Source organism: Rhinolophus sinicus, chromosome 15 (assembly GCF_057876585.1).
Source record: "Rhinolophus sinicus isolate RSI-liver-muscle chromosome 15, RSI-T2T, whole genome shotgun sequence".
In the NCBI taxonomy this organism is placed as follows: Eukaryota; Metazoa; Chordata; class Mammalia; order Chiroptera; family Rhinolophidae; genus Rhinolophus; species Rhinolophus sinicus.
The window spans coordinates 95191701-95214028 of NC_142515.1; the positions used below are offsets into that span (position 1 = coordinate 95191701).

Consider the following 22328-nt stretch of genomic DNA (forward strand, 5'->3'; position numbering starts at 1 on the left):
CAGTGGTGCAGCCTCAGGCCCTCCGGTTTCACCTCTGCGCCAGTGGTCACACCTTTCTTTCAACACGGGCCCTTGGTGAGGATTCCAGTCGCCTCAGCCCTGGGCTGCAGTCTCCTTTGTCACTCATTTCCCTTCGAGGCTAACCCTGCCCTGTTCTCTGGCCTCTACCAGTTTTGCCTCTCCCCAGCCGGCTTCGGGTTGAGGCCCCTCAGCTGCCCAAGGCAGCTCCCCACTCCTAGGAGCCACATTCCCACTCCTCCCGGCTCCACTTCCTGCTCTGGGTACTCTGTGCCCAGCAGCGGCAGGAGCCAGAGTGTGGAGTATACCCACTGCCCTGAGGGCCAGTCCCCCAGCACAGCCTGGGTGGCATGACACACCTCATGCCACCCCGGCTTCCCAGGCCTCCTTAAGTGTCTCTCCTGCCAGGAGCCTCCCCTGCCCACCTCTGTCCCTGCAGAGCACTGTCCTCCCCGCTGCCATGTGTCGCAGGTGGTGGGGACTCTCGGGTGCCCCCTCACAGCTGTAGGAGGCAGGCTCACTGCCTCCCTGTCGTGGTGGCTCGGGGACACCGTCTGCAGCCTGGCTCTGCCCAGACGTGGAGCCTGTGTCCTTCCCAGCGCCCCAGGCTGGCCTTCTCTGGCCTCCCAGGCCCAAATCTCCCAGAGGTCAGGGTGTGGGTAGGCTGTCTCCTACAGGCTGCTGAGCCACCCGCAGCATGTCATCACTCTGTGCCTCAGTTTCCCCTCTTAGATACAAGCTAAGTGTTCTGCTGAATGTGGTTGGGAGCATTACCCAGCACACTGCGTGGCAGTAGGTGTGCCTAGTATTGCATAAATTACAGCTTCAAAGTCATGGCTGGAAAAGAGAGGTCAGGAGAAGAAGGAGGCTGGAGGCCCAGCTTGTGGAGCAGCGAGGGGCTGGGGCGGCCTGTTTGTTTCCTTGCTCACCCCACCCCCGCCTTCTTCATAGTTATCCGCTGAGCCCCTGTGCTTGCAGGGGCCGAGGAACTGGCGCACATCTGCCATCCCTTTTGTAGCTCACAAAGCCAGGCTTCGGCTGATTAGCATGGATGGGGAGACATTTGCATGTAATAGCTCCCGCCCAATCGGTGCCCTGGGATTCTTTTCAGAAAAGCCAGGCCCTTTCTTTGTCTGGGCCTCCTTTGCTTGGAGTTGCCCTTCCAACACCCCATAATTAGACTTGTTTTCGGGCCCCTCCAGACCAGGCCTACAGGGCCCGAAGCCTTTAACCCCTGAAGGCAGAGGTCTTCACCCCCGCCGCCCCCCCCCACCCCCAGCCTCCCCATGGAGAGGAGCCCCTGCTGAGTATCCCTCTCTGGCCTCTGACTTTGGGAAGCAAACCATCGCTGATTTATAGACTTTGGGTGTCTCTAGTGCAGGGGCCCTTCTCCATCCTGTGGTCAGCCCGGGGGCAGCCCAGGGTGGGCCTGCCTGCCTTTCTCAGGTGTCGTCACCCCACCCCCCATCCTCAGCCAGTAGCTGAGTTGAGACCCAGCAGGAGGTGGGGAGGCCTGTGGCCTGAGTAGTGCTGGGCCTGCAGGGGGCTTGCCTTCCCCAGATGCCAACAGGAAGCCCCAGGTAGGCCGGGAGTTGCTGCCTTCTTCACCCGCCAACTCTGCACCCCCTTTCTGCCCCCAGATGGCTACCTCTCAGTCCCAGAGCTTCCATCCTCAGCCCTGCTCATGCACCCCCCGGAGTTCTGCTGCTGGGTGACTTTGGAAATGATTAGCCCTCATGGGAAACTTGTATTCTCAGGCCCCTCCTGGAGTAGATTGAATTGTTTGATTTTTTTTTTTTGAGTTGCCCTGTAAATTGCCAACGCTGGACCTCAGTGTGAGCCTTTTGGGCCAGCAGAGGTGGCTGTGTTGAGTTATTGCGAAATATTTTGAAAGGAATGAAGGATAATACGGCAAACACTGTGTTTCCACCCCCACCTTAAGAAATAAAACGCCACTAAGAGGAAGGCACCCCCCATCTTGTCTCCTCCCAGGGAGGTAACCTCATCTTCCCGCAACTCGGGGGTATCAGCCTTTTCCAGGAGCTGTTGTGACCTGGCCTGAAAACCCAACCTAAGTGAATATGTGCCTAGGTACTGTGTGAGGCCAGTGTGTGTCAGCCGCTGCCCCGTGGCTGCTCCCGTGTTCCTGAGGAGCGTCCCGGAGCCTGGTCTGGTCACCAAGGCTGGGGACAGGGCCAGATGCTTGGTCTGCGCCCAGCATGGTCTTGTGGCCAGAATTTTCTCTGGGTTTCTTTCCATCTGGCCACAGTGCCTTAGGGACATGGTGGCCAACGCCACCTGCTGTGGCCCTTGTGTCTTGGGGTGGGCACAGGGTGTTAGTCTTTATGACAACACTGAGAATGCGTTGTTATTTTTAGACGTGAAAGCTGAGGCTTTGGGAGGGGTGACGGTCCCCTTGTTTGCAGCTGGCAGAGCTCAGTCAAACCTTGGCCTAACTGACTCCAGAACCAGGGTTCTGGTAACTGGACCCTGCCATGTGGCCTCCCTTCCAGGTAGCAGTTGTCGGGCATGGAGGCCCACTGCCCCAGGCTTAGAACCCAAGCCTCTCATGGCCGTGGGCGCCCCGACCTGGCCAGCCTGCTGCCCCGCCTCCATCATATCCCAGTTAAGAGGGAGTGGGTGGGGGTGGGCCTGCTCTGGGAGATAGCATGGCTGCAGGCTGAGATACCCAGTGTCCTCCACCTTCCAGCCGAGAAGGCCCTTAGGTCACACAGGGCCCGAGGCTGCACAGGAGAGGGCACAGAGCCTGTTCCCACTATGTTCCCGGCCCAGCAGGTTTGGGAGGGGCACCTAGTCACACCTGCTCACTTCTGGGAGGGTCTTGGCGATGTAATGATTGCCTTTTGTCTCGTTATCTTTTGAGTACAGAATGAAAAATTCCAACCACTCAGGAGGATGTAATGTGAAAAGCCTGTCTTTTCCTCCCTACCGAGTTTGGCCTGTCCCTACACTTTGGTCTTGTGGTGGGACTGTCCTGCGCGGTGTTTTAGGCGCATGCAGGCATGCATGCATAAATCTGTCCCAGAACCCCACTGTGCTGAAAGTTCTGCAGTTTCAACAATGGGAGAGGAACGTGTCCATGAAAAGTGTCCCTCCTTTCCTGAGGCAGCCACTGAAGTCATTCTGTTGTGTTTCTAGACAAGCCCCAGGTGTGCAGTGCCCCTGGCTCCTCCCCCCCCCCTCAATTTTACACCTATGGCGCATATGCCGAGGGTGCCAAAAAAAATGTATACACATGACTTGTATTCATCTTTTGTTATTGGTATATATTGAGTGTTACAATTTTAATACAATTTTTTCCTTTCTTAAAATATATATTCATTTTTTTGTCACCCTCTGTGTTTTACACTGTTCCGTCCCTGACGGTGTGGCTTGGTCGTCTTAACGCGGCTGCCTCTACAGATTGAAGTCTGTGTCTTCATTGGCTGCACCCTCATTCACTATTCAGTGGGTGTTTAGGTTTGCTGCTGCTCTGAGCAGTAGATCCAGTTAGGTCCTGTGTGACATTTACAAGTAGCGCTGTGGAGGAAGGCGCTGGGATTGCTAGGTCGGGGCCTGACAGTTTGTCCTGGGAAGAGGTGCCTAGATGCAGGCTGCAGGTGCGTGGGGCCGGCCCACGGAGCCTCGGGTGACCTCATGGTCCTCAAATACCCAGGCTCTGGGCAGTGTGTGGCAGCAGCTGCTCGGCATGTCTCTGAGGACAGCACCAGAGCACCCGGCTTCGGTTACTGCTGGAGAGGGAGGCCGGGTTGGGTTAGGATTCCCGGGGTGGGATTGATCTGATGACAGCCATGATGGCCGCTCCCGGTCCCTGAGTACTTAGTATACTTACTGTCACCTCTACTATCTCAGCGAATTCTCACAGCAGGGAGGGGCTTTATCATTATTTCATTCCCATTTCACAGATGGGGCTCCTGAGGTCGGGGGTGCAGGCAGGTGGTGGGCTCAGCTTCCAGGCCTTCCATGCGGGTTGTGTCATCTCACCGCACGGGCTGTCATGATCGCCATGTGACAGGAGGACACAGGCCTCCAGTCACAGGAGAATGGCAAGTCCGTTCCCGAACCCAGGTCCATCTTCATGCATCATTTTAACCACTGCCCTTTTTGGCCTTCCCTGCTGGGTGGTCGGAGAGTGACTTATTCCCTCTCCTGGCCACGGAGGCGCCATGCCACGCAGGGACACAGGGAAGCTTCCAGGGCCCACAGTTTGGAAACTCAGTTGCTGCCGCCAGGGCAGTGGGGCCTGTGCCTCTGGGAGGCGAGAGGCCCTTCCAGGATCCGAGCCCTGTGTCACCCAGCACCTGGCTTGACATGGATGTTGCCAGCTCCCCGAAGCAGTCCGCAGTCTGCATCGTACCCCACATCTGTGACCAGACCCCCCCACTCCAAGTTCTTTCCAGCTCCTCTTCCTACCTTCTCACTGGTGTACCGTATGCCAGCGGCCTCCCACTGCTGCCTGCGAGCGTGGGAAGTGGGAAGGCAGGGCCTGGAATCCTGTTCGCCGCTGGGGTCCCTGTGCCTGCATTTGGCGCGGGGCAGCTGGAGGCAGGAGCTAGTGCCTGGGGGCCCTGAGCAGAGGGAAGGCGCTGGGCAGGTGGGGAGAGCACCTTGATTTTTCCGTACCTCATCCTTCTTTTCACCTAACTCCCCCCTTTACTTGGAATATTTTTCCTTTAGAAGGTGAATGGCCTATATTTTATTTGGCAGCAGGAGGCGACTTAATAAAAGACCTCACATTTGGACAAGTGTTTCTGCTCCCTCCACCACTCCCCCAAGTCTGCCAAGATAAATAGCTTTAATTATTTCTCATTTGGTGGCTGTAATAGTTTTCCTGCTAGAGAATCAAGGACTTGAAATGTGGCTTTTTTGTTGTTGTTTTTCCCCTGAGCTAGAGGCTGTTTTCCCATCTCGTGCTCCACCTCCCTGTTCTCCATGAGAGAAAGAACTTCCCCCATCTTGCATGAGGATGGAAGGTTCTCCGGGAGGAGAGTTTAATTCCAGGCATTTGTCCCTGTTTTACAGGGTCCCTCTGACCTAGGTCTGTCCAGCCTGAGGGCTTGAGCCCCCCCCCCCCATTGTTTTCCAGAAGCCAGCGGCAGGGCAAGGACATTAGGAGCAGAAAGGTTACTGTGTGGGGCTCCCCAGTGTCCAGTGTCTGAGCCGCTACGGGACCTTCCCCGGCCGCGTACCAGGTTCCCCACACTGGCTGCCTGCCTCTTGCATGTAGGGAAGCCTCCTGACTGCGTGGCCTCGCTCAGCATCCCTGAGTGCCCCCACGCCCGGAGCCCTGGGTTTGTACAAGACGGGAGGTAAATATGGAGCCATCCTGCTATGCGGGCTTGTGCAGGAAGTGCTGAGGGACCTCCAGCAGTAGGTGACAGGGACACTAGGGAACAGAGGAAGGGTGCTCTGGGTCTCAGGAGCATGAAGGCCAGAGAGAAGTCCTTTTGCCTGGGGGTGGGGTGCGACAGGGAGACGGAGGGGTGTGGTGAAGCTGCAGACGTCGGCAGGGCTCATGGTCCCTGTAAGGAGTTTGGCCCTGGGAAGCCATGGAGGGGTCGTCAGCAGGCAGGAGACCACAGCAGATGAGCTGCGTTAGACGCTGTGACTGGGGGGGACTGGAGGCTCGCACACTCCCTGGGACCGCTGGTCAGTGCCCCTGAGCCGGGTGTCCCTATGTCCCCCTCTTCCTAAGGACGCTGGCTCCTGAGGCCCTTCCGGGGGCCGGGCCCAAGGTGAGATGGTGAGCAGGGAGTTTCCTTCAAACCAGGCCCAGGGAGCCCCCTTCCCCTCAGGGTCCCCCAGATTCTGCTGCCTGGATCGCAGGGTGCTGTCTGGGGAGCTGACAAGGAGGTGGGCTTTGGGGGGTGGGGAGCAGGCAGCCTGTGCCCCCTGGAGCTGTCTCCTTCCCAGCCTTCCGTCTCCTCCTCCCAGTTCTGTCCCTGTCATCTGTCTGTCTCAGTGCATGTGGCTGTGGGAGGAGCCAGACGCCTGAGCCACGCCTCCCTCAGCCTCTTGCGACCCAACAACCCTCCCACAAAGCACCTGTCTTGCCTGCCAGTCTGTCTTCGCAACCTCCCCGGGCCCCCGTCAGTCACCCCCATTCTCCCTATTGGCGCCCTCCCAAGGAAAACCACTCCTCCTGTGTGTCTCACTGAACGCTTCTGATCACCAAGTATGTGTGTGGGTGTGCGTGTGGGGGGCTTCCCACACCCCAAGCTCGGTGCCCTGTAATTCAGTTCAGTCCTGACACTGCTACCTGGAGGTAGCATCAGCTGCCACAGGTGAAAGGCTCGGTCCCACAGGACTCCCCGCTCTCCCCGCACCAGTCACAGATCCAGGCTGTTACCTGCACTTCTGAGCGACGGGTTATACGGCAGGTTTTTCTATAACCCATCCTCAGGTTTGACAGATCTGCTAGAGTGGCTCAGAACTCAGGAAAACATTTTATTTACTAGATTACAGGTTAGTACAAAAGGATATAACTCAGGACAGCAGATGGAAGAGACGGATAGGAAGGTATGTTGGAAGGTCTGCCACTGTCTCCGATTCTCCCTGTGTTCAACAGCCCGAAAGCGCTCCGCACCCAGTCCTTTTGGGTTTTTATGGAGGCTTCATTATTGATTAAATCATTGGCTATTGACAGCCACCGGGTGGAGACTGCAAGTTCCAACTCTGATTACTTAGTTGGTCCCCCTGATTCTTAGGGGCTTTCCGAAAGTCACCTCACTGACAAGTTCTGCAGTGCTTGAAAGTGGCTTGTTATGAATCAAAAACGCCTTTATCACTCTTATCACTTAGGAAATTCCAAGAGTGTTCGGAGCTCTGTGCCAGGGACCAAATACATATGATATATCACGGTACCACAGCCCCCTTTCCCTGCCAGCCCACGTGCCGTTTCCTCTCAGTGGAGGATTCCTTCCCAGTCCGTTTCCCAGTCTGGCTCAGGTGTCACCGCAGGTTCCCTTGTCCCCCAGCCCCAGCACTCATCACGAACTCAGATCCTCGTTCCTGTCACTGCCACCCACTCTCCGCACCTTCTCCGGGATGGGGACGGTGTCTCCATGCTCATTGTCTGGTGAGCAGATGAGGAAGTGGGTGCAGAAGGGGGCTCAGCGCTCAGCCCCTTTGCACCTGCAGTTCCAGATGCCCCTGCTGGGTTTGTGATAAAATTTTATTGGCACAAAACCACACTCGCTTGTTTGTGCCAATAAAACAAGTGTCCTCCCAAGGAAAGGCGCTTTGGCTGTGGCAGGGTTGAGTTGTAGTAGCAGAGATTATACGGCCCGCAAAGCTGAAAATATTTCTGTCTGGTCCTTTACAGAGACAATTGGCCAGCTCCTGCTCTAGGAAGCACAAAGGTTGGACAGCACATTGGGTAGGAGCACAGACCCGAGAGCCAGTCATCTGGGCCACTCACTTGCTGTGTGACTTTGAGTCCGATACTTAACCTGTCTGAGCCCATTTCCTCATCTGAACCCATGTGGGCAGTGACAGTGGATACTCACAGGGGTGCTCTGAGGGGTTCAGGCAAAGCGTAGGAACAGCCTGCACTGGGAGAGTATTGCTTGCAGTGTGACATCCTCACATCCCCGCCCCCGGGTGTGTCTGGGTTTCGGGCCTGGCTCTCCGTGGGAACTCTGTTTTTGTGACATGGATGTACAGGGGTCTTGCTTCTCACGGAGCAAGGCAGGTGGGGCAATTTTCCGACCTCACTGGGGTTCCCCTTGGGCAACCCAGTGGTGGTGTCCCTGGTGATTCCAGGCCTTCATCTGCGGGCCCCCGAGTTTTAGCAGCACAGACGTGGCCAGCTGGCAGGTGGGAGGCCAGCCCATGGTGCGCAGCTGGGCCCAGGAGCAGGGCACACATTATGGTATCCATGCCATGGCTAACGTCCCTCGGTCTGGGTTGGTCTCTCTCACACTGTGCGTTCACACCCTACCTTGGGAGAGCCTCTTGGGAGAAGATTGGGTCCCCTGCAGGCCTGGTCCCAGCTCCGCTGCTGTTCCTGTTACTGCAAGGAAATGAACCACAGCTCTGCCAACTCCCGTTGGAGGGACCCCAGCACAGCCTCCTGGCCTCAGTCCCCTTTGTGGTCTGTCTCCCCCACTTATATTGTCACAGCAGCGTGCTAACCCCTCTTGCTTCCCTGTCCCTCACCTCTCCCAGCCGTGTGCACACAGCCCCCGAAAACACTGGCTGATGGGATAAGGCCGGTGCTTTCTAGATTGGTGTCTGGGGGCAAGGCACAGAGGCCTCAAGTTCCTGCCTCTTCTGTGGCTTGCCCACTGATGGCTGAATAGAGGGTGGCGAGAGGATCGTGCCTTTGCTGGGACCTAATCATCACTGCGGGCCAGGCCCCGTGATTTCTGGGTCCTAGGCCCCCTTTCCTAGGGGGACGCTCTCCCCTTGGGGAGCCGTTAGGGAGCCGGGAGGCAGGGTGTACATTCCAGCTGTGCTCTGCCCAGCTGCAGGTCACGGCAGTGGGTGAGCCTGAGCGCCATGTGCAGCTGGCAGAGGCATGTCACCACCTGTGCCATCATCCTGAGGGCCGGCTCTAGTGAGGGAAGGGCAGAGGGGAACAGCACGTGCCAAGGCCCAGAGCTGGTCTGTGGGACGGTTGAGTGTGGCCGTGGGAAAGGGTCTGGTGAGTGGAGAGGTGGGGGAATGAGGGGTACAGGCCACGCAGAGCCGTCACTGCCAATTAGAGAGCTTGGTCTTCTGAGGCTTTTCAAAGCACGTAGGAACATGGTCCAGCTTTTTTTTTTTTTTTTTTTTTTGGGGGGGTTTGTTAAATATTTATCGAGTACCTCCTATGTGCCAGGGACTGGCCTGTGGGGTGGCATAGCTTTGACTCTCACAGAAGGATGTCTCAGGGCTTTGGGAGCCACTGCGATGATGGGACAGGTGGCTTGTCCTCAGCTCCAGCTTCCCAGGCCCAAGCCCAGGCCCTCTGGACGCAGCCAAGCTTTGCTCAGCCACGGGTCCTGTGGCTGCCTGCCTAGTGCCAGGTTGCAGGGCACCTAGGGCAACTGATCGGTTTGCTTCGTAAACAGAGGTCCTCCCTGGTCTGCTTGCTGTCACCCTGGCGCAGCTGACAGATTGGCTTATCTCCTGCCCCAGAAGGGGTGTGGGTGCAGGCACCATGCCAACATGTGGGGCCCCTTCCTGGGATCCGCTTAGAGCTGGACTTGGGAGCACCTTGTTTGGGTCCCCTGTGAGCCTGCAGCAGTGCCCTGCCAATATGCCCTTCCTACCTACGTGTGGTCAGGAGGCTGGCCATACTCGGTGCCCCGACCCCCCAGCAGGGCGGCACCTGGCTCCTGAGGTGTGAGGCGGTTTGGCAGAACCTGCACTGTGGCCCTGGGAGCCCTCCTTCAGGGCCTAGCCCCGGCCCAGTCCACACAGGAGGAGAGCAGGGGGCCCAGTGAACACCCTTCATATCTGGGCCACCCATTGGGAACGTTTTTCTGTTGAGATAAAATTAACATAACATAAACTTTTTTTTTTAACATAAACTATTTTAAAGCATACAATTCAGTGGCATTTAGTACATTCCCAGTATTGTGTAACTGTCACCTCTGTCTAGTTCCAAAATATTTTCATCACTCTGAAGAAAGCCTCATATTCATTAAGCAATCATTCCCCATCCTCCCTCCTCCTAGCACCTGACAAGCACCAGTTTACTTTCTGTCTCTGGGTTCGCCAAGTCTGGATATTTCATATAAATGGAATCATATATATGTGACCTTTTGTGTCTGGCTTCTTGCACTGAGCGTAATGTTTCTGAGCTTCATTCATTCTGTTAGATGTGTCAAGGCTTCATTCCTTTTTATGGCTGAATAACAATTCGTTGTATGGATTACACCGTATTTTTTTTATCCATTTGGCAATTGATGAACATTTGAGTTGTTTCTACTTTTTGGCTATTGTGAATAGTACTGCTTTGAATATTTGCATACAAGTATTTGTTTGAATACCTTCTTTCAGTTCTTTTGGGCATATAGCTATGAGTGGGATTGCTGAGTCAAATTGTAGCTCTATGTTTAACTTTTTGAAGAATCTCCTCTGTGGAAAAGAGACACTGCACCATCTTCCATTCCTACCAAGCAGGGTACGAGGAGGGTTCCGACTTTTCCACGCTCTTGCCAACACTTGTTATCCCCCCACCCTTTTTCTTGTTTTAAATTATAGCCATCCTAGTGGGTATGAAGTGGTATCTCATAGTGGTTTTGATGTACAATTCCTAAGGACTAATGATGTCTTTTCATGGGCTTGTTGGCCATTTGCATGTTGTCTTTGGAGAAACCTGTCTTTTCAAGACCTTTGCCCATTTTTGAATTGGGTTTATTTTGTTGTTGTTGAGAGTTCTTTGTATATTCTGGACTCTGGATCTTAATCAGGTACATGATTCGCAGATATTTTTTTCCCATCCTATAGGTTGTCTTTTCACTTTATAGTGTCCTCGATGCACAAAAGTTTTTAATTTTGATGAAGTTCAATATATATAGTTTTTCTTTTGATATTCTTGCTTTTGGTTTCATGTCTTGGAATCCTTTGCCAAATCCAAGGTCATAAAGATTTACTCTGGTGTTTTCTTCTAGGAGTTTTATAGTTTTCACAATTACATTTAGGTCATTAGTCCATCTGAGTTAGGTTTTTTAATATGGTGTGAGGTAGGGATCTAACTTCATTCTTTTGCAGGTGGAGATCCAGTTGTCCCAGCACCATTCATTGAAGATAACATTTTCTCCTCATTGATTGTTCTTGGCACCCTTGTTAAAAATCAGTTGACTTTAAACATAAGGGTTTGTTTCTGGACTCTAGTTCTATTCCATTGATCTATATGTTTGTCCTTTTGCCAGCACTTTTCTGTTTTTATTACCGTGTTTCCCCAAAAATAAGACCTAACCGGAAAATAAGCCCTAGAATGATTTTTCAGGATGATCTCCCCCGAACATAAGCCCTAATGTGTCTTTTGGAGCAAAAGTTAATATAAGACCCGGTCTTATTTTCGGGGAAACACAGTACTATACCATGATAGTATGTTTTGATATCAGAAAGTGTGAGTCTTCCAACTCTGTTCTCTTTCAAGACTGTTTTGGCTATTCTGGGTGATGGGGAACCTTTTGCCACATCTGTACTTGTGCTTCTCTCTATACGTGTGTTTTATTGAGGATTTGATGAGCCACTTGAAAGCAAGTTGTAGACATCACAAGAATCCACTCAAAATACTTGCACATGTGTCTTCTAAGAATAAAGGCATTCTTATTTTTCTGCAGAACCGCAGTGCTACCGTCACATCCAAATCATTTAAAATGATCGCATCTACAGTCCACATTCACATTCCCCACTCGTCCTTTATAGCTTTTGAGAAAGTTTTCCTTCAGCTCCAGTCCAGTCACACTTGGCATTTGATGGTCAACGTCTCTATAGTCTCCCTCCCTCTGGAATAGTTTCCAGAAACTTTGGTGTTTACTGACATTGGCCATTTTGAGGAGACCAGGCAGGTTGTATCGAAGACTGTCCCACGATCTCATACTGTCTGGTGTCCCCTTGTGATAGGACCAGGGTAAAATTTGTGTCAAAAACGCATCACAGATGCCACGTCTGTCCTGCTGCATCACATCAGAGCCACAGCGTCCTGTGGGTTTGTCCTGTGCCTGGTGATGCTGAGTTGGGCCAACGTGGATGTACTGTGTGCCAGTGAATAAATAACTGGTGACAGTAATAGTGGTGGCACATGACGCAGTGCATCCTGCAGGTATGCTGGGCCCTGTGCCTCTCCCACCATTAGTCCCATTTGACAGATGAGAAAGCAAGGCTCAGAGAGGCTAAGTGATCTGTCCTAGTGACACACTCAGCGGCATAGGCAGGACGTGGATCCAGGCTGTCTGCCTCCAGTGGCCACACTTATAATCACATAAATGCAAGGAGGAGAGGGCTCAGCTAAATGAAGCAGAGGTGTCACCCAGAATTCTTTCTTGACCCCTACCTACCCCAGCCACGCTCAGCCCTGAAGGCTGCTGGTCCCCTGCCTCCATGTGACACCGAACATTAGGAGAGTGAATGCCTGACGCCCTCACCTGGGCCTGGGCTTCCTGCCAGGTCCTGGGACCCTCTGACCCTGCCAAAGTTGCCCTTTTGTCACTGTCTTCCCACCTTAGTGTCTGTTGGATGGACAGGGGACCTAGTACCAGGACTCGCTCCAGAAGGGAATGTCCTGGGCCAAGATGTCTTGCTGGGCCCCACAGCTTCTGGCAGCCCCCCCGTCTTGGTCCTGGTCCCCTGAGGGCAGCAGTCTTCTCCCACTGGACAGGCTGTGTCCTGTGTCCTAACTGCATGGGTGGGCAGCCAGGGCACACGGCAGCGCTTCCAGGGAGGGGTTTGTGGCACCGCGGAAGAAATGGGGGAACCAAGGAAGGCGGAGGGTGGTGAGGAGAAGACTGAAAGGCCGCCGGCAGGAACCTTGCTCGCTGGCCGGGGCCGTCGGCTCACGCCCGCCTCTCTCCTTGCAGATGAAGATGTGTGTGTATTCAAGTGCTCGGTGTCCCGTGAGACAGAGTGCAGCCGAGTGGGCAAGCAGTCCTTCATCATCACCCTGGGCTGCAACAGTGTCCTCATCCAGTTCGCCACCCCCAACGGTATGTGCCCTCCTGTCCCGGTAGCACGCACAGTGCCCAGTGCCAGTGGCTTAGGCTCTGGGCCGCGGCTGCTGGGGGCCTGGCGCCCCGTTAAATCCCAGGCTGCCCCTCTGTCCCAGCGAAGGCTCTGCTGCCGTTCAGAATCACATTCCCACATGGAGGTCTGTCCTGGTCAGAGCACATTCTCGATGCCTGGAACGAATGCCATAGAGCCTCCCTCACTGGCTCCTTTGGCTCCTTCTGGGCTTAGCTTATAAGTCCCCTCCTCTGAGAGGCCTTTCCAGACCCCCCAGCTGGGCTGCACCCCAGGCCTCCAGGAGGAACCTGTGGGATGGGGCCTGGGGCCCGACTTTCCTGATAGCACAGGAGGGGGCAAGACTAAGGCCTGAGGCAGGTGGGGGCTCTGTTCTGAGCACAGAGAGAAGCCACTGGAGGGTCCTAAACAGACCTGTCTGCAGGGACAGAAGTGGACACATGAGCTTACTGAGGAGGGCTTGGGTGGCTGGAGGGGGGCAGGTGGAGGAAGTAGGATGCCCAAGACTGGAGACTGCTTGACGGTCCAGCAACAGGACTCGGTCACTGCAGAGCGGAAGGCAGTGGGCCTGGTGGTGGCCCTGGGGCTGGGGAGAGAGCCCTAGTCGGAGAGGCCATCTGCCCACGGCCACCACAAGCGCCTCAGAGCCCCCTCACTTGGCTCAGTGCCACCATGGAGGGGACTCCCCATGCCTGGGCCAGCCTAGGGCCGCCCACCCTCCCCTCGTGCACTAGGTTTCAGAGCTGCCCCCTGCAGAGAAGGTCAGGATGTGGAGAAAGCAGCTAGGTGGGGACTATCCCCCACCCGGAGGCATTCTTATGCTCCATACTTCCTTTCCTTTTTTTATATACATAAAAAATTTAAATTCATTGTTTAAAAAAATAAGAAAAAACACCACCACTAATAACCTTTAAGAGTTGGTGTTGTCAACTCCTGTAGTCTTTTTCTACTCCGTGGATGTTTATATTTTACTTTTTTTCTTTCATTCCTATCAGTTTTTAAAATTGTAACAGAGATGTAACAAAACAAATTTACCACTCTAACCCTTTTTGAGTGCCCAGTGGCATTAAGTATACTCAGGTTGTGCAGCTGTCACCACCGATTCATCTCCAGAACTTTCTCATCCTTCCAAACTCTGTCCCCATTAAATACTAAGTCCCCACCCACCTCCCCTAGCCCTGGGCACCCACCATTCCACTGTCTGTCTCTCATTTTGTTCTGCTTTCTTATACTTGATACAGTTAGTGGTCACCACTCTGTGTTAATAGAGTTCATTTTAAAGGCTGGATACCATCCCGTCCGGAAGACCCATGGCGATCGTTCCCTGACGTGCTTCTCTGTGTCCACTCGGGTCTGACCAGTCCTCTGTTACAGGACACAGAGGTGGCGTCCCTTGTGTCCACTGCTATGCTCAGACACTGCCGTGTGTCACTTGCACTTACTCGCTGGGGTGAATCCCTGAAGTCTGACACCCTGGTCTGGGGGCTTATGCCCTGTGAAATTTCTGTCCACGCAACCATGGGGAGCACGTTCGCCTACCTTCTTGTGTCAGCCACCAAGTGGCGGGTTTGGCAGCCCTTCTTTTCCTTAAGTTTCAACATTGCTTTTGGAAAAAAGAAATTGCCAAGTCACACATGCTCAACACAAGACAGTCAGGACATAGCTAGACAGAAGTCCACTGAGACAGCCATGCCTGACCTGACTCCCCCTTCCAGATTTCTGTTCCTTCTACAACATCCTGAAGACCTGCCGGGGCCATACCCTGGAGCGGTCGGTGTTCAGCGAGCGGACGGAGGAGTCCTCCGCCGTGCAGTACTTCCAGGTGGGTACGTGCAGTCCCCGGCCAGGCCACCGCCACCCAGTGGCCCCCGGGAGGCCGCGCAGCACAGGGCAGGCCCATCTGCGTTCACCTCCTGGCTCTGCCCCTTACTAGCCGCGTAACCTTGGGCAGCTTTCCTCCATTTGCTGGGCCTCAGTTTCTTCATCTGTGAAACAGATGCCAGGACCTGTCTAGGAGGGTTGCTGGAAGGACTTGAGTGCAGGTGAAGTTCAGGTGCACAGGCTTTTCTGAGTACTGGTAGCATAGTTAGACTGTACTGACCACGTAGGGCACGCCAGGCAGTGGTGCAAGCGCTTTCACAGGTACAGAAGCACTTGAGCCCTCCCAACAACTCTAGGAGGTAAGTACTATTATTGTCCCCATTTTGCAGATGAGAAAACTGAGGCTCAGAGAGGTTAAGTGACTTGCTCCAAGTCACACAGCTATTATGCAACAGAGCCAAGATGGGAAGCCAGGCCTGCCTGATGCCAAAGCCTATGCCCCTGCCCAGGTGCCACGCTGCCTCCCGATCGCCCGTTGTCTTACAGAGAGACCCCGCAGCACCTCGCCCGCCTGGCGCTCTGAGTCCTAGGGTTCTGTTTTGATCTACTCCACTTTGGGGCCCCTAAGATGGGGCAAGTAGCCCCTGATCCCAGAACCCTGCCTGTGGCAAATCTTGAGTTCTCCTGGTGGCTTCCAGGTGCAGGTAGCATCCAGCTGTGTCCTTTGGCCACGGTGATGGTGGCGGTGTCCCTCCTGGGGGCTGCCTCTGGCTTCCCGGTCCCTCTCCCAGAGCAGCCAGCAGCTGCCAGTAGGGTCTGGGCTGGCAGAGGGGGTGCGGCCTCCTCGGGAGGTTTGTGCCCAAAGTGCGCCCTCCTCTATCGAGGGCTGGCCAGGGCCTTGGCCGTTTGTGCCACCGCGTGCCCTGTGCCATTGGCGTGTCTCTGTTCCAGTTTTATGGCTACCTGTCCCAGCAGCAGAACATGATGCAGGACTATGTGCGGACGGGCACCTACCAGCGCGCAATCCTGCAGAACCACACAGACTTCAAGGACAAGGTGAGCGGGACCTGCCCTGCATCCCCCTCCTGTCCCCACACCCTCCCTCAGGCTCCTAGCGCGCCCCGCCATGGCAGTGCCTCTCTCGTTTGCCTTTGCTTATGGATTTGATCTTTAATTGTTTCAGATTACAAAAGCAAAATGCACTTATTGTAAAAACTCAACCCAGCATGTACAAATGTAGACATGAAAGGTCTCCGTCACTTCCCTCCAAAACAACCACTGCCCGATGTTTCCCACGCATGTACGACATACATACTTTAGAGTTCTTTAATCTTGTTTATATATGTACAGAATCAGATTGTGTTCTACTACATGCTCGTCCGGCAAAATACTTTTTTACCCCCTAACGGTGTGTCTTGAGACATACTATGAAGTCACATGGATATAGTGTAACTACCTAGTTATTTCTGTTGTTCCTTTTAATATCTTTTCAATATTACCAAGTAGTGTAAAGTGAGTCCTCAGTGTTGCTAAGTTCTCCGACTTAAAGGCGAAAGGACGTATAAGGAGATCAGCTTTATGTAGGCTAATGGTATAAATGGGAGTTAGGTTCCTGCAGCATCTCCTCAATGTCGTAATGAACGATGTTGAAGGAAATCACATTATTTGAGGACACGCAATATACTCATGAGCAGTAAAAAGAGCAGCACAGGGCACCTGTGTTCAGAAGTGAAAGTTTATTCTCTTCTTTTCCCCCTTTGAACTAAATGGGAGCTTGTGTTTTTCTCGATTTATCTTTGGGGGCTCTCAGCATGGTCTGGGTGGATCTGTCTCCTCCATTGTCTTGGTTATACCCCCCCCCCCGAACATTGCTGAGAATTCCCTCAGGACAAAGCCCCCTGGGCCTCAGGGCTTGACCCCCACAACCTGGGGAGGGGTTGTCCTGGACACAGCAGCAGCCTCTTAGCACTCCTGGCGCCCCAAGCTTCCTGGTGTGTGCTGGTGTGTGCTGTGCTGGAGCAGCGTGTGGGGCCCGGGAATGGCACGACGCTCCTTCAGCAAAGTACCTTCCAGCTCTCCCAGGACAGGGATCCACTTATTGGTTCATCCTGAGTTCTGAGAGGCACCCTGAGGCCCTCCTGTCCGACTGTCCCCGTGCCCCTTCTGGGCGCTCGCTCTGCCCGCTGCTGTGCCCAGAGCAGTTCTGCTTTAGAAAGCAGGTGCACATGTCCACCAGGCACTTTTATCCAGGTTCCGTTAACACAGGAGCAATCAGAGAAATCCAGAATAAGCGATGCTGTACCATACACTAGCCTGGACTCTTCCAAGAGCCGACATTATGGGGGCCAGCAGCTCTTGAGACTGTGCCCAGTAGCCTCAGGGCTTGGGCAGCTCACCTGCCCCAGCCCAGGCACTGGCTGCTTCTCTGGGCTGGGGTCAGCATGCAACCAGGAGATACTGTCATCAACACCCCCAACACCCCCCTTTGAGGGCTGCAGAGGCCCCAGAAGGACACTTCTTAGCTCCCAAGCCAGTTTCTAGGGAGGACCACAGCATGGCCTGGCTGATTCAGAGGCCATGGAGCCTGTGGGCTTGGGGTTGTGTAGGCTTTCCCCGGGGGCTCCTCCCAGGTTGTGGGGAAACCCTGAGGGGCCTGGGGTCGGAGGCTGCCCACCTCCTGCCCGCTGTGTGGACCTCGGTGGTCCCATTGAGGGGCTCAGAGGTGTCCTTCCCTTGTGAGCGCTCTTTCCCAGAGAAACTACAGGATCACGTTTGACAGCCAGGTGTCCACTGTGCTACACAGATAGTTCACAGCTCAACTAGTCCTTTTTTTTTTTTTTTTTAAGGAGGGCACAGCTCACAGTGGCCCGTGCGGGGATCGAACTGGCAACCTTGGTGTTATTAGCACCACGCTCTAACCAACTGAGCTAACCGGCCACCCCTCAACTAGTCCTTCTTGAATCGGGTCCAAGAGCATGTGATGGTCTTAACAGCCTAGCTGACTTCAGAAATCCTGTTCTACCATCTCCAGATCCAGAACCGGGGACCCCCGTGTACTCCAGGCCGCTCAGAAACCACGCTGTGGGCAGCTGCACGTGCTGTGGGAGGCGGTCTGCAGGGCCCGGGTGCGCTCGGCCGCGTGGGTCTGCAGGAGCCCGGGCCTGGTGATGTGCACATCTGCGACCACCGCTGCTTCATCGGGGCTTCCTTCTCACTGGCCTCTCCTCCCTTAGATCGTTCTTGATGTTGGCTGTGGCTCTGGGATCCTGTCATTTTTCGCCGCCCAAGCTGGAGCGAGGAAGATCTACGCGGTAGAGGCCAGCACCATGGCCCAGCACGCAGAGGTCAGCAGCCCACGCGAGCCCAGCCTGTTCTCGTCCTGCAGCTGGTGCCCGCTCCAGCCTGGGGAAACTGGCCCTGCTGGGAGCCCCCAGGAGACCTGAACCCCAGATCCAGGGGAACCTGAAGACATCATTTGTCTACTTTGGTCTCTTGTCCCCAAAACCAAGTGGTTACAGGAGGGAGAGGCTTGCTGGACCTGAGGTGGTGTCCCTTCCATGACTGGTGGTCACCTACTGGGTTCAGGGGATGTTTGGGGTTTTCAGAGGCTGGACAGCCTCGTGCTTCAGGGGACTATGGACTATGCAGTCACACAGACCAGGGTGGGATCTCAGCCTTGGCGAACGCCCCACCTCTCTGAACCCCACTTCCCACACTTGTGAAATATGAGTAACAACAGGGTTTCATTTCATTAGTTTAAGCTGTCATTTTGTTGTTGTTCCCTTTTGCGCTGAAACCATTCAGAAGGTTCAAAACCTAAAAGTCACAAAAGGGTGAGCAGTGAAGGTGCTTCCTTCCCCACCCCTGGCTCCCAGCTGCGCAGCCCTGTCAGAGGGAGACAAAATACTTTTTTACCCCCTAATGCATCGTGAGTCTGCAGAGCTCGTGGGGGCTCCGGAGGCGAGCGTGTGCTCCTGCCCCGCCCGGCTCTTACGCAGATGGTAGCCCACCACCATCCTGCACGTGCTCTGCTCCCTTCCTGCTTGTTGCAGCTGTCATCATGAAGCTTCCTTACCTTTCTAGTGGTCACAGAGTGTCCCTTTGCCTGGACGGACCACTTTTGTTTAGACACAGACTATTATTGCCACTCGGGCTGCTTTCCAGTTCTTGTAGCACAGACAGATTCTGTACTGAACTCCTCATACACGTGTCACCTCCCCTGTGTGACTGTGTCTGTAGGGCAGATTTCTAGCCCTGGAATTGCTGGGGTGGAAGGTGTGTCCCAGTTCGGCTTTGGTGGCTGTAGCAAAGCCTACCATCCCCATCTCTCCTCCCATTAGTAGTTGTCATCAGGGGACCTGGAGCTGCAGCGGGGAAAGCCCTGAGGGAGGGCTGGGCCCGTGACTGGTCATGGCCGTGGGTAGGGTGCCAACGGAGGCAGAGGGACTTGGGTGGCTGCATGTGGCCGGAGGCCCTCCTTCCCCTGGGGACGCGTGGCAGGCGGCTGGCTCGGGGACCCCTTGACCCAGCAGCCCTCTCGCCTGCAGGTCTTGGTGAAGAGTAACAACCTCACCGACCGGATCGTCGTCATCCCTGGGAAGGTGGAGGAGGTCTCCCTCCCCGAGCAGGTGGACATTATCATCTCGGAGCCCATGGGCTACATGCTCTTCAATGAGCGCATGCTCGAGAGCTACCTCCATGCCAAGAAGTACCTGAGGCCTGGCGGTAAGTGTCCCTGCTGGCCCTGGGGCCCCCGTGGGGAGCCCCTGGCAGCTGCTCAGTGGGCACAGTGGTGATTCAGTGCCCTGCTAGCCTGTTTCAGTATCCTGGGGTGCTAAGGGCATTGGGGCCTTGGCCCTGCCCCCCACACCTCCCCTCCCAGCCGGCTGTGGCTTGGGAACCCTGGGCCCCAGACAGACTACACATCCATCTGCCAGTTCACCTGGTCAGGGTCCAGAGGGGCTGCCTCCCGTCTCGTGCCTTGCCTGGTGTCCGGGAAGTGGGCAGGTGCAGAAGGTGTTCTGTGGGGGGCACAGAGGAGCTGATGGGTCGCCTTCCTTCCCAGCCCTGTCCCCTGGCCTTCAGCCGGACAGGCCCCTGTGCTCCTCTGGGCCAGGGAGACAGGGTGGGGGTTGGTGTGTAGCGGGGGCAGCTGTCTGGCATGCCATCTGTGGCTCCTGTTTGTGTCACTGCCTGGACATGGGCAGTGGGGCATGGACAGTGCTCCTGGGTCATCAAATCACTGTTTGGACTTGCCCATCTGTCCCGGGGGTCTGCGCCTGATTCTGAAGGTCTACTCGTGTGTCCATTTTTCAGTTTGGGTGTTTGTATTTGAGTATTTCTATACAAACAAGGGTGTGTGCGTGCACGTGTGCGTGTGGCACAGGAGTACCTGGCCAGGACATGGGTGGGAAGCCAGGGGACGGTGTCCTCATGGAGGGTAGGGGTGGTTTAGTCTGCGGGAAGCGCCCACTTTGGTCCTCCAGTCTTCCTGGATCCAGGCTGCAGGGACCTGCCTCAGGCCCCACTCCTGGATTTCCCACGGCCGTGTCCTGTGTCTCATGTCCCAGGTGTAAGTGTGGGAAGCCAGGCTGCCCGGGGGGGGGGGGGTTGTCTGTACCCACTTTCCTCCCATTATGCCCGTTAGGTGGCTAAGCCTGGCGAGGGGTGGAGGCCCTGGCAGAGTGGGTCTTCCTTATGGAACATAAGGACGGACAGGAGTCAGGCTCTCCGCGCAGCTGCACACCCCCCCCCCCCGTCAAGTAGCCCGGGACCAGCGCTGACCCCTGTCTACCGCATGAGTGTGGCTTCCTTCCATCTCAGGACGCGCCCCTTTAGGTGCCTTCAGGGCTGGGGCACTTTCCCATGATGTCGCCAGGGGTCCTGCAGACTCCTCCTTGGCAGGTGGTCCCACAAGTGACCTCTGGACCAGAGTGGAACAGCTCTCCTCCCTGCCTGATTCCTGCTAGTGCCTCGGCCCTTTCCCTGCAGAGGGGGAGGGAGGGAGGCCCACAAACCTGAAGCCAGGTGACTCGGTGCCTGGGCTTCCCTAGGGAGCCCCGTATCTCCGTGCTGCTGGCCCTGACTCACCTGTTCCTTGGGCCACGCAGATGGAGACCCTGCCCCGTTCCCCTTTCAGGCCATGGGCCAGACAGGGTGGCCAAGCTGCCCACCTTCCTGCCAGAGCCTGTCCCAGCCGCGGGGATGCAGCTGACCCCCTTCCCTGCCTCCAGCCTCAGCTAAGGCCCCAGTGTTACAGTCTGGGGCTCAGCTTCACTCTGTCCAGGCCCCCTGCTTCACTTTCTCAGGCTGCACGGCCATGGATGCCGGTGCAAGAGGCACTGCCTGGCTTATGGAGCAGGGCCCTGGAGGTGTGGTCGCACCCTGGGCCCCACTTGCTTACCCCTGAAACTAGTGGGTAACTTCCTGTCTCAGCCATAGTGATGGGACATAAGGACAGGCCCAGCTGACTGTCCAGGTTCAGTGAGACGCTGCATGTCAGTGCTCGTCACAGCCGCTGGCAGAGTAGGTGTCCAGTACCTCTGTCACACGAACGCGTGAATGAATGAGGGACTGGGAAGAGGCTTCTGGGGCCCTCTGGAGGCTCTGCCAGGCCTTGGCCTTAGGGATGTCCCACCATGATGCCAGCACCCCTCCCTGCCTCCCAGGAAACATGTTCCCTACCATTGGTGATGTCCACCTCGCGCCCTTCACGGATGAACAGCTGTACATGGAGCAGTTCACCAAGGCCAACTTCTGGTGAGAGCCCGTTTGGTGCCTTCTCGGGCGGCCCCGCCTCTTTCCCCCCTTCTCAGTAGGACTGCAGGACGGGGGCCAGCTGGGAGAGAAGGCAGGCTGCCCCACCTGGCTCTCCTGCTCTGGTGACCTTGCCGTGGGGGGCGGGGGCTTTCTGCAGGTACCAGCCATCCTTCCATGGAGTGGACCTGTCGGCCCTTCGAGGCGCCGCTGTGGACGAGTATTTCCGGCAGCCTGTGGTGGTGAGTGGGGCAGCTAGGCTGCTGTCGCGTTAGCACTGGGGATGGCCCTCCTCGGCGGTGACAGGTCAGGGGCACAGGCTTTCCTTCAGGCCTTGTGCAAGCTGTGCAGCCCTAGGGAATCCACTTTCCTTCTCTGAGCTCTCACTTCTGCCCCTGCACAGAGCTCTCTCACAGAGACGTCAGGAATAAAGTGACAGGCATGTAGAGGGCTCAGCACACAGTAAGCACGTTAACTATTACTAGATGAATTGGTCCTTGGTCAAATGATTTTATTTGATTGACTTTAATTATTGAGATTTTTGAACTGATTATATAGACCTATGGTTAAAAATCAAAAAGTATAAGTGTGAAGCTTCCTGACTCCTGTCCCCAGACACAGTTCTCCTTCCTATTGGCAAACAGTATTTCTTGTAGCTTTCCAGAAGTTTTATACGTAAATGCGTGTGTGTGCGCGCGTGTGTGTGTAAACCTTGCTTTCTCAATATATATATATATATAGCATAATCAACATACTGTTCTTACTTTGTGGTGAGAGAACATGCACTGTATAATATTAGTCCTCTGAAATTTGAGAGTTGCTGTATGCCCAGTATATGGTCTCTTGGTGTATGTTCTGTGTGTACTGAGAAAATTGTGTATCAATCGCTTGTTGAGTGCAGAATTATATTACTGTCAATTAGCTCGCATTTGTTAGTATGTTGATCAAATCTTCTGTCTCTAGTGATTTTTCGATCTCCTTTTCCTATCTATCAGTGATTGTAGATTTATTTCCCGATTTAGTTCTGATAGGTT

General features: G+C 55.0%; 1 protein-coding gene across 2 annotated transcripts in view; it reads left to right on the plus strand.

Annotated features, from left to right (window-relative positions):
* The window catches only part of CARM1 (coactivator associated arginine methyltransferase 1), a 40408-nt gene that overhangs the window by 12324 nt on the left and 5756 nt on the right, over nucleotides 1–22328 (plus strand). For both annotated transcript variants that reach the window (XM_074338175.2, XM_074338176.2), the window contains exons 2-8: nucleotides 12558–12683; nucleotides 14433–14539; nucleotides 15490–15594; nucleotides 17772–17882; nucleotides 19086–19263; nucleotides 21207–21297; nucleotides 21455–21536. In XM_074338175.2, coding sequence (XP_074194276.1) covers nucleotides 12558–12683; nucleotides 14433–14539; nucleotides 15490–15594; nucleotides 17772–17882; nucleotides 19086–19263; nucleotides 21207–21297; nucleotides 21455–21536 — 800 coding nt within the window. The remainder of the gene's footprint in view (nucleotides 1–12557; nucleotides 12684–14432; nucleotides 14540–15489; nucleotides 15595–17771; nucleotides 17883–19085; nucleotides 19264–21206; nucleotides 21298–21454; nucleotides 21537–22328) is intronic.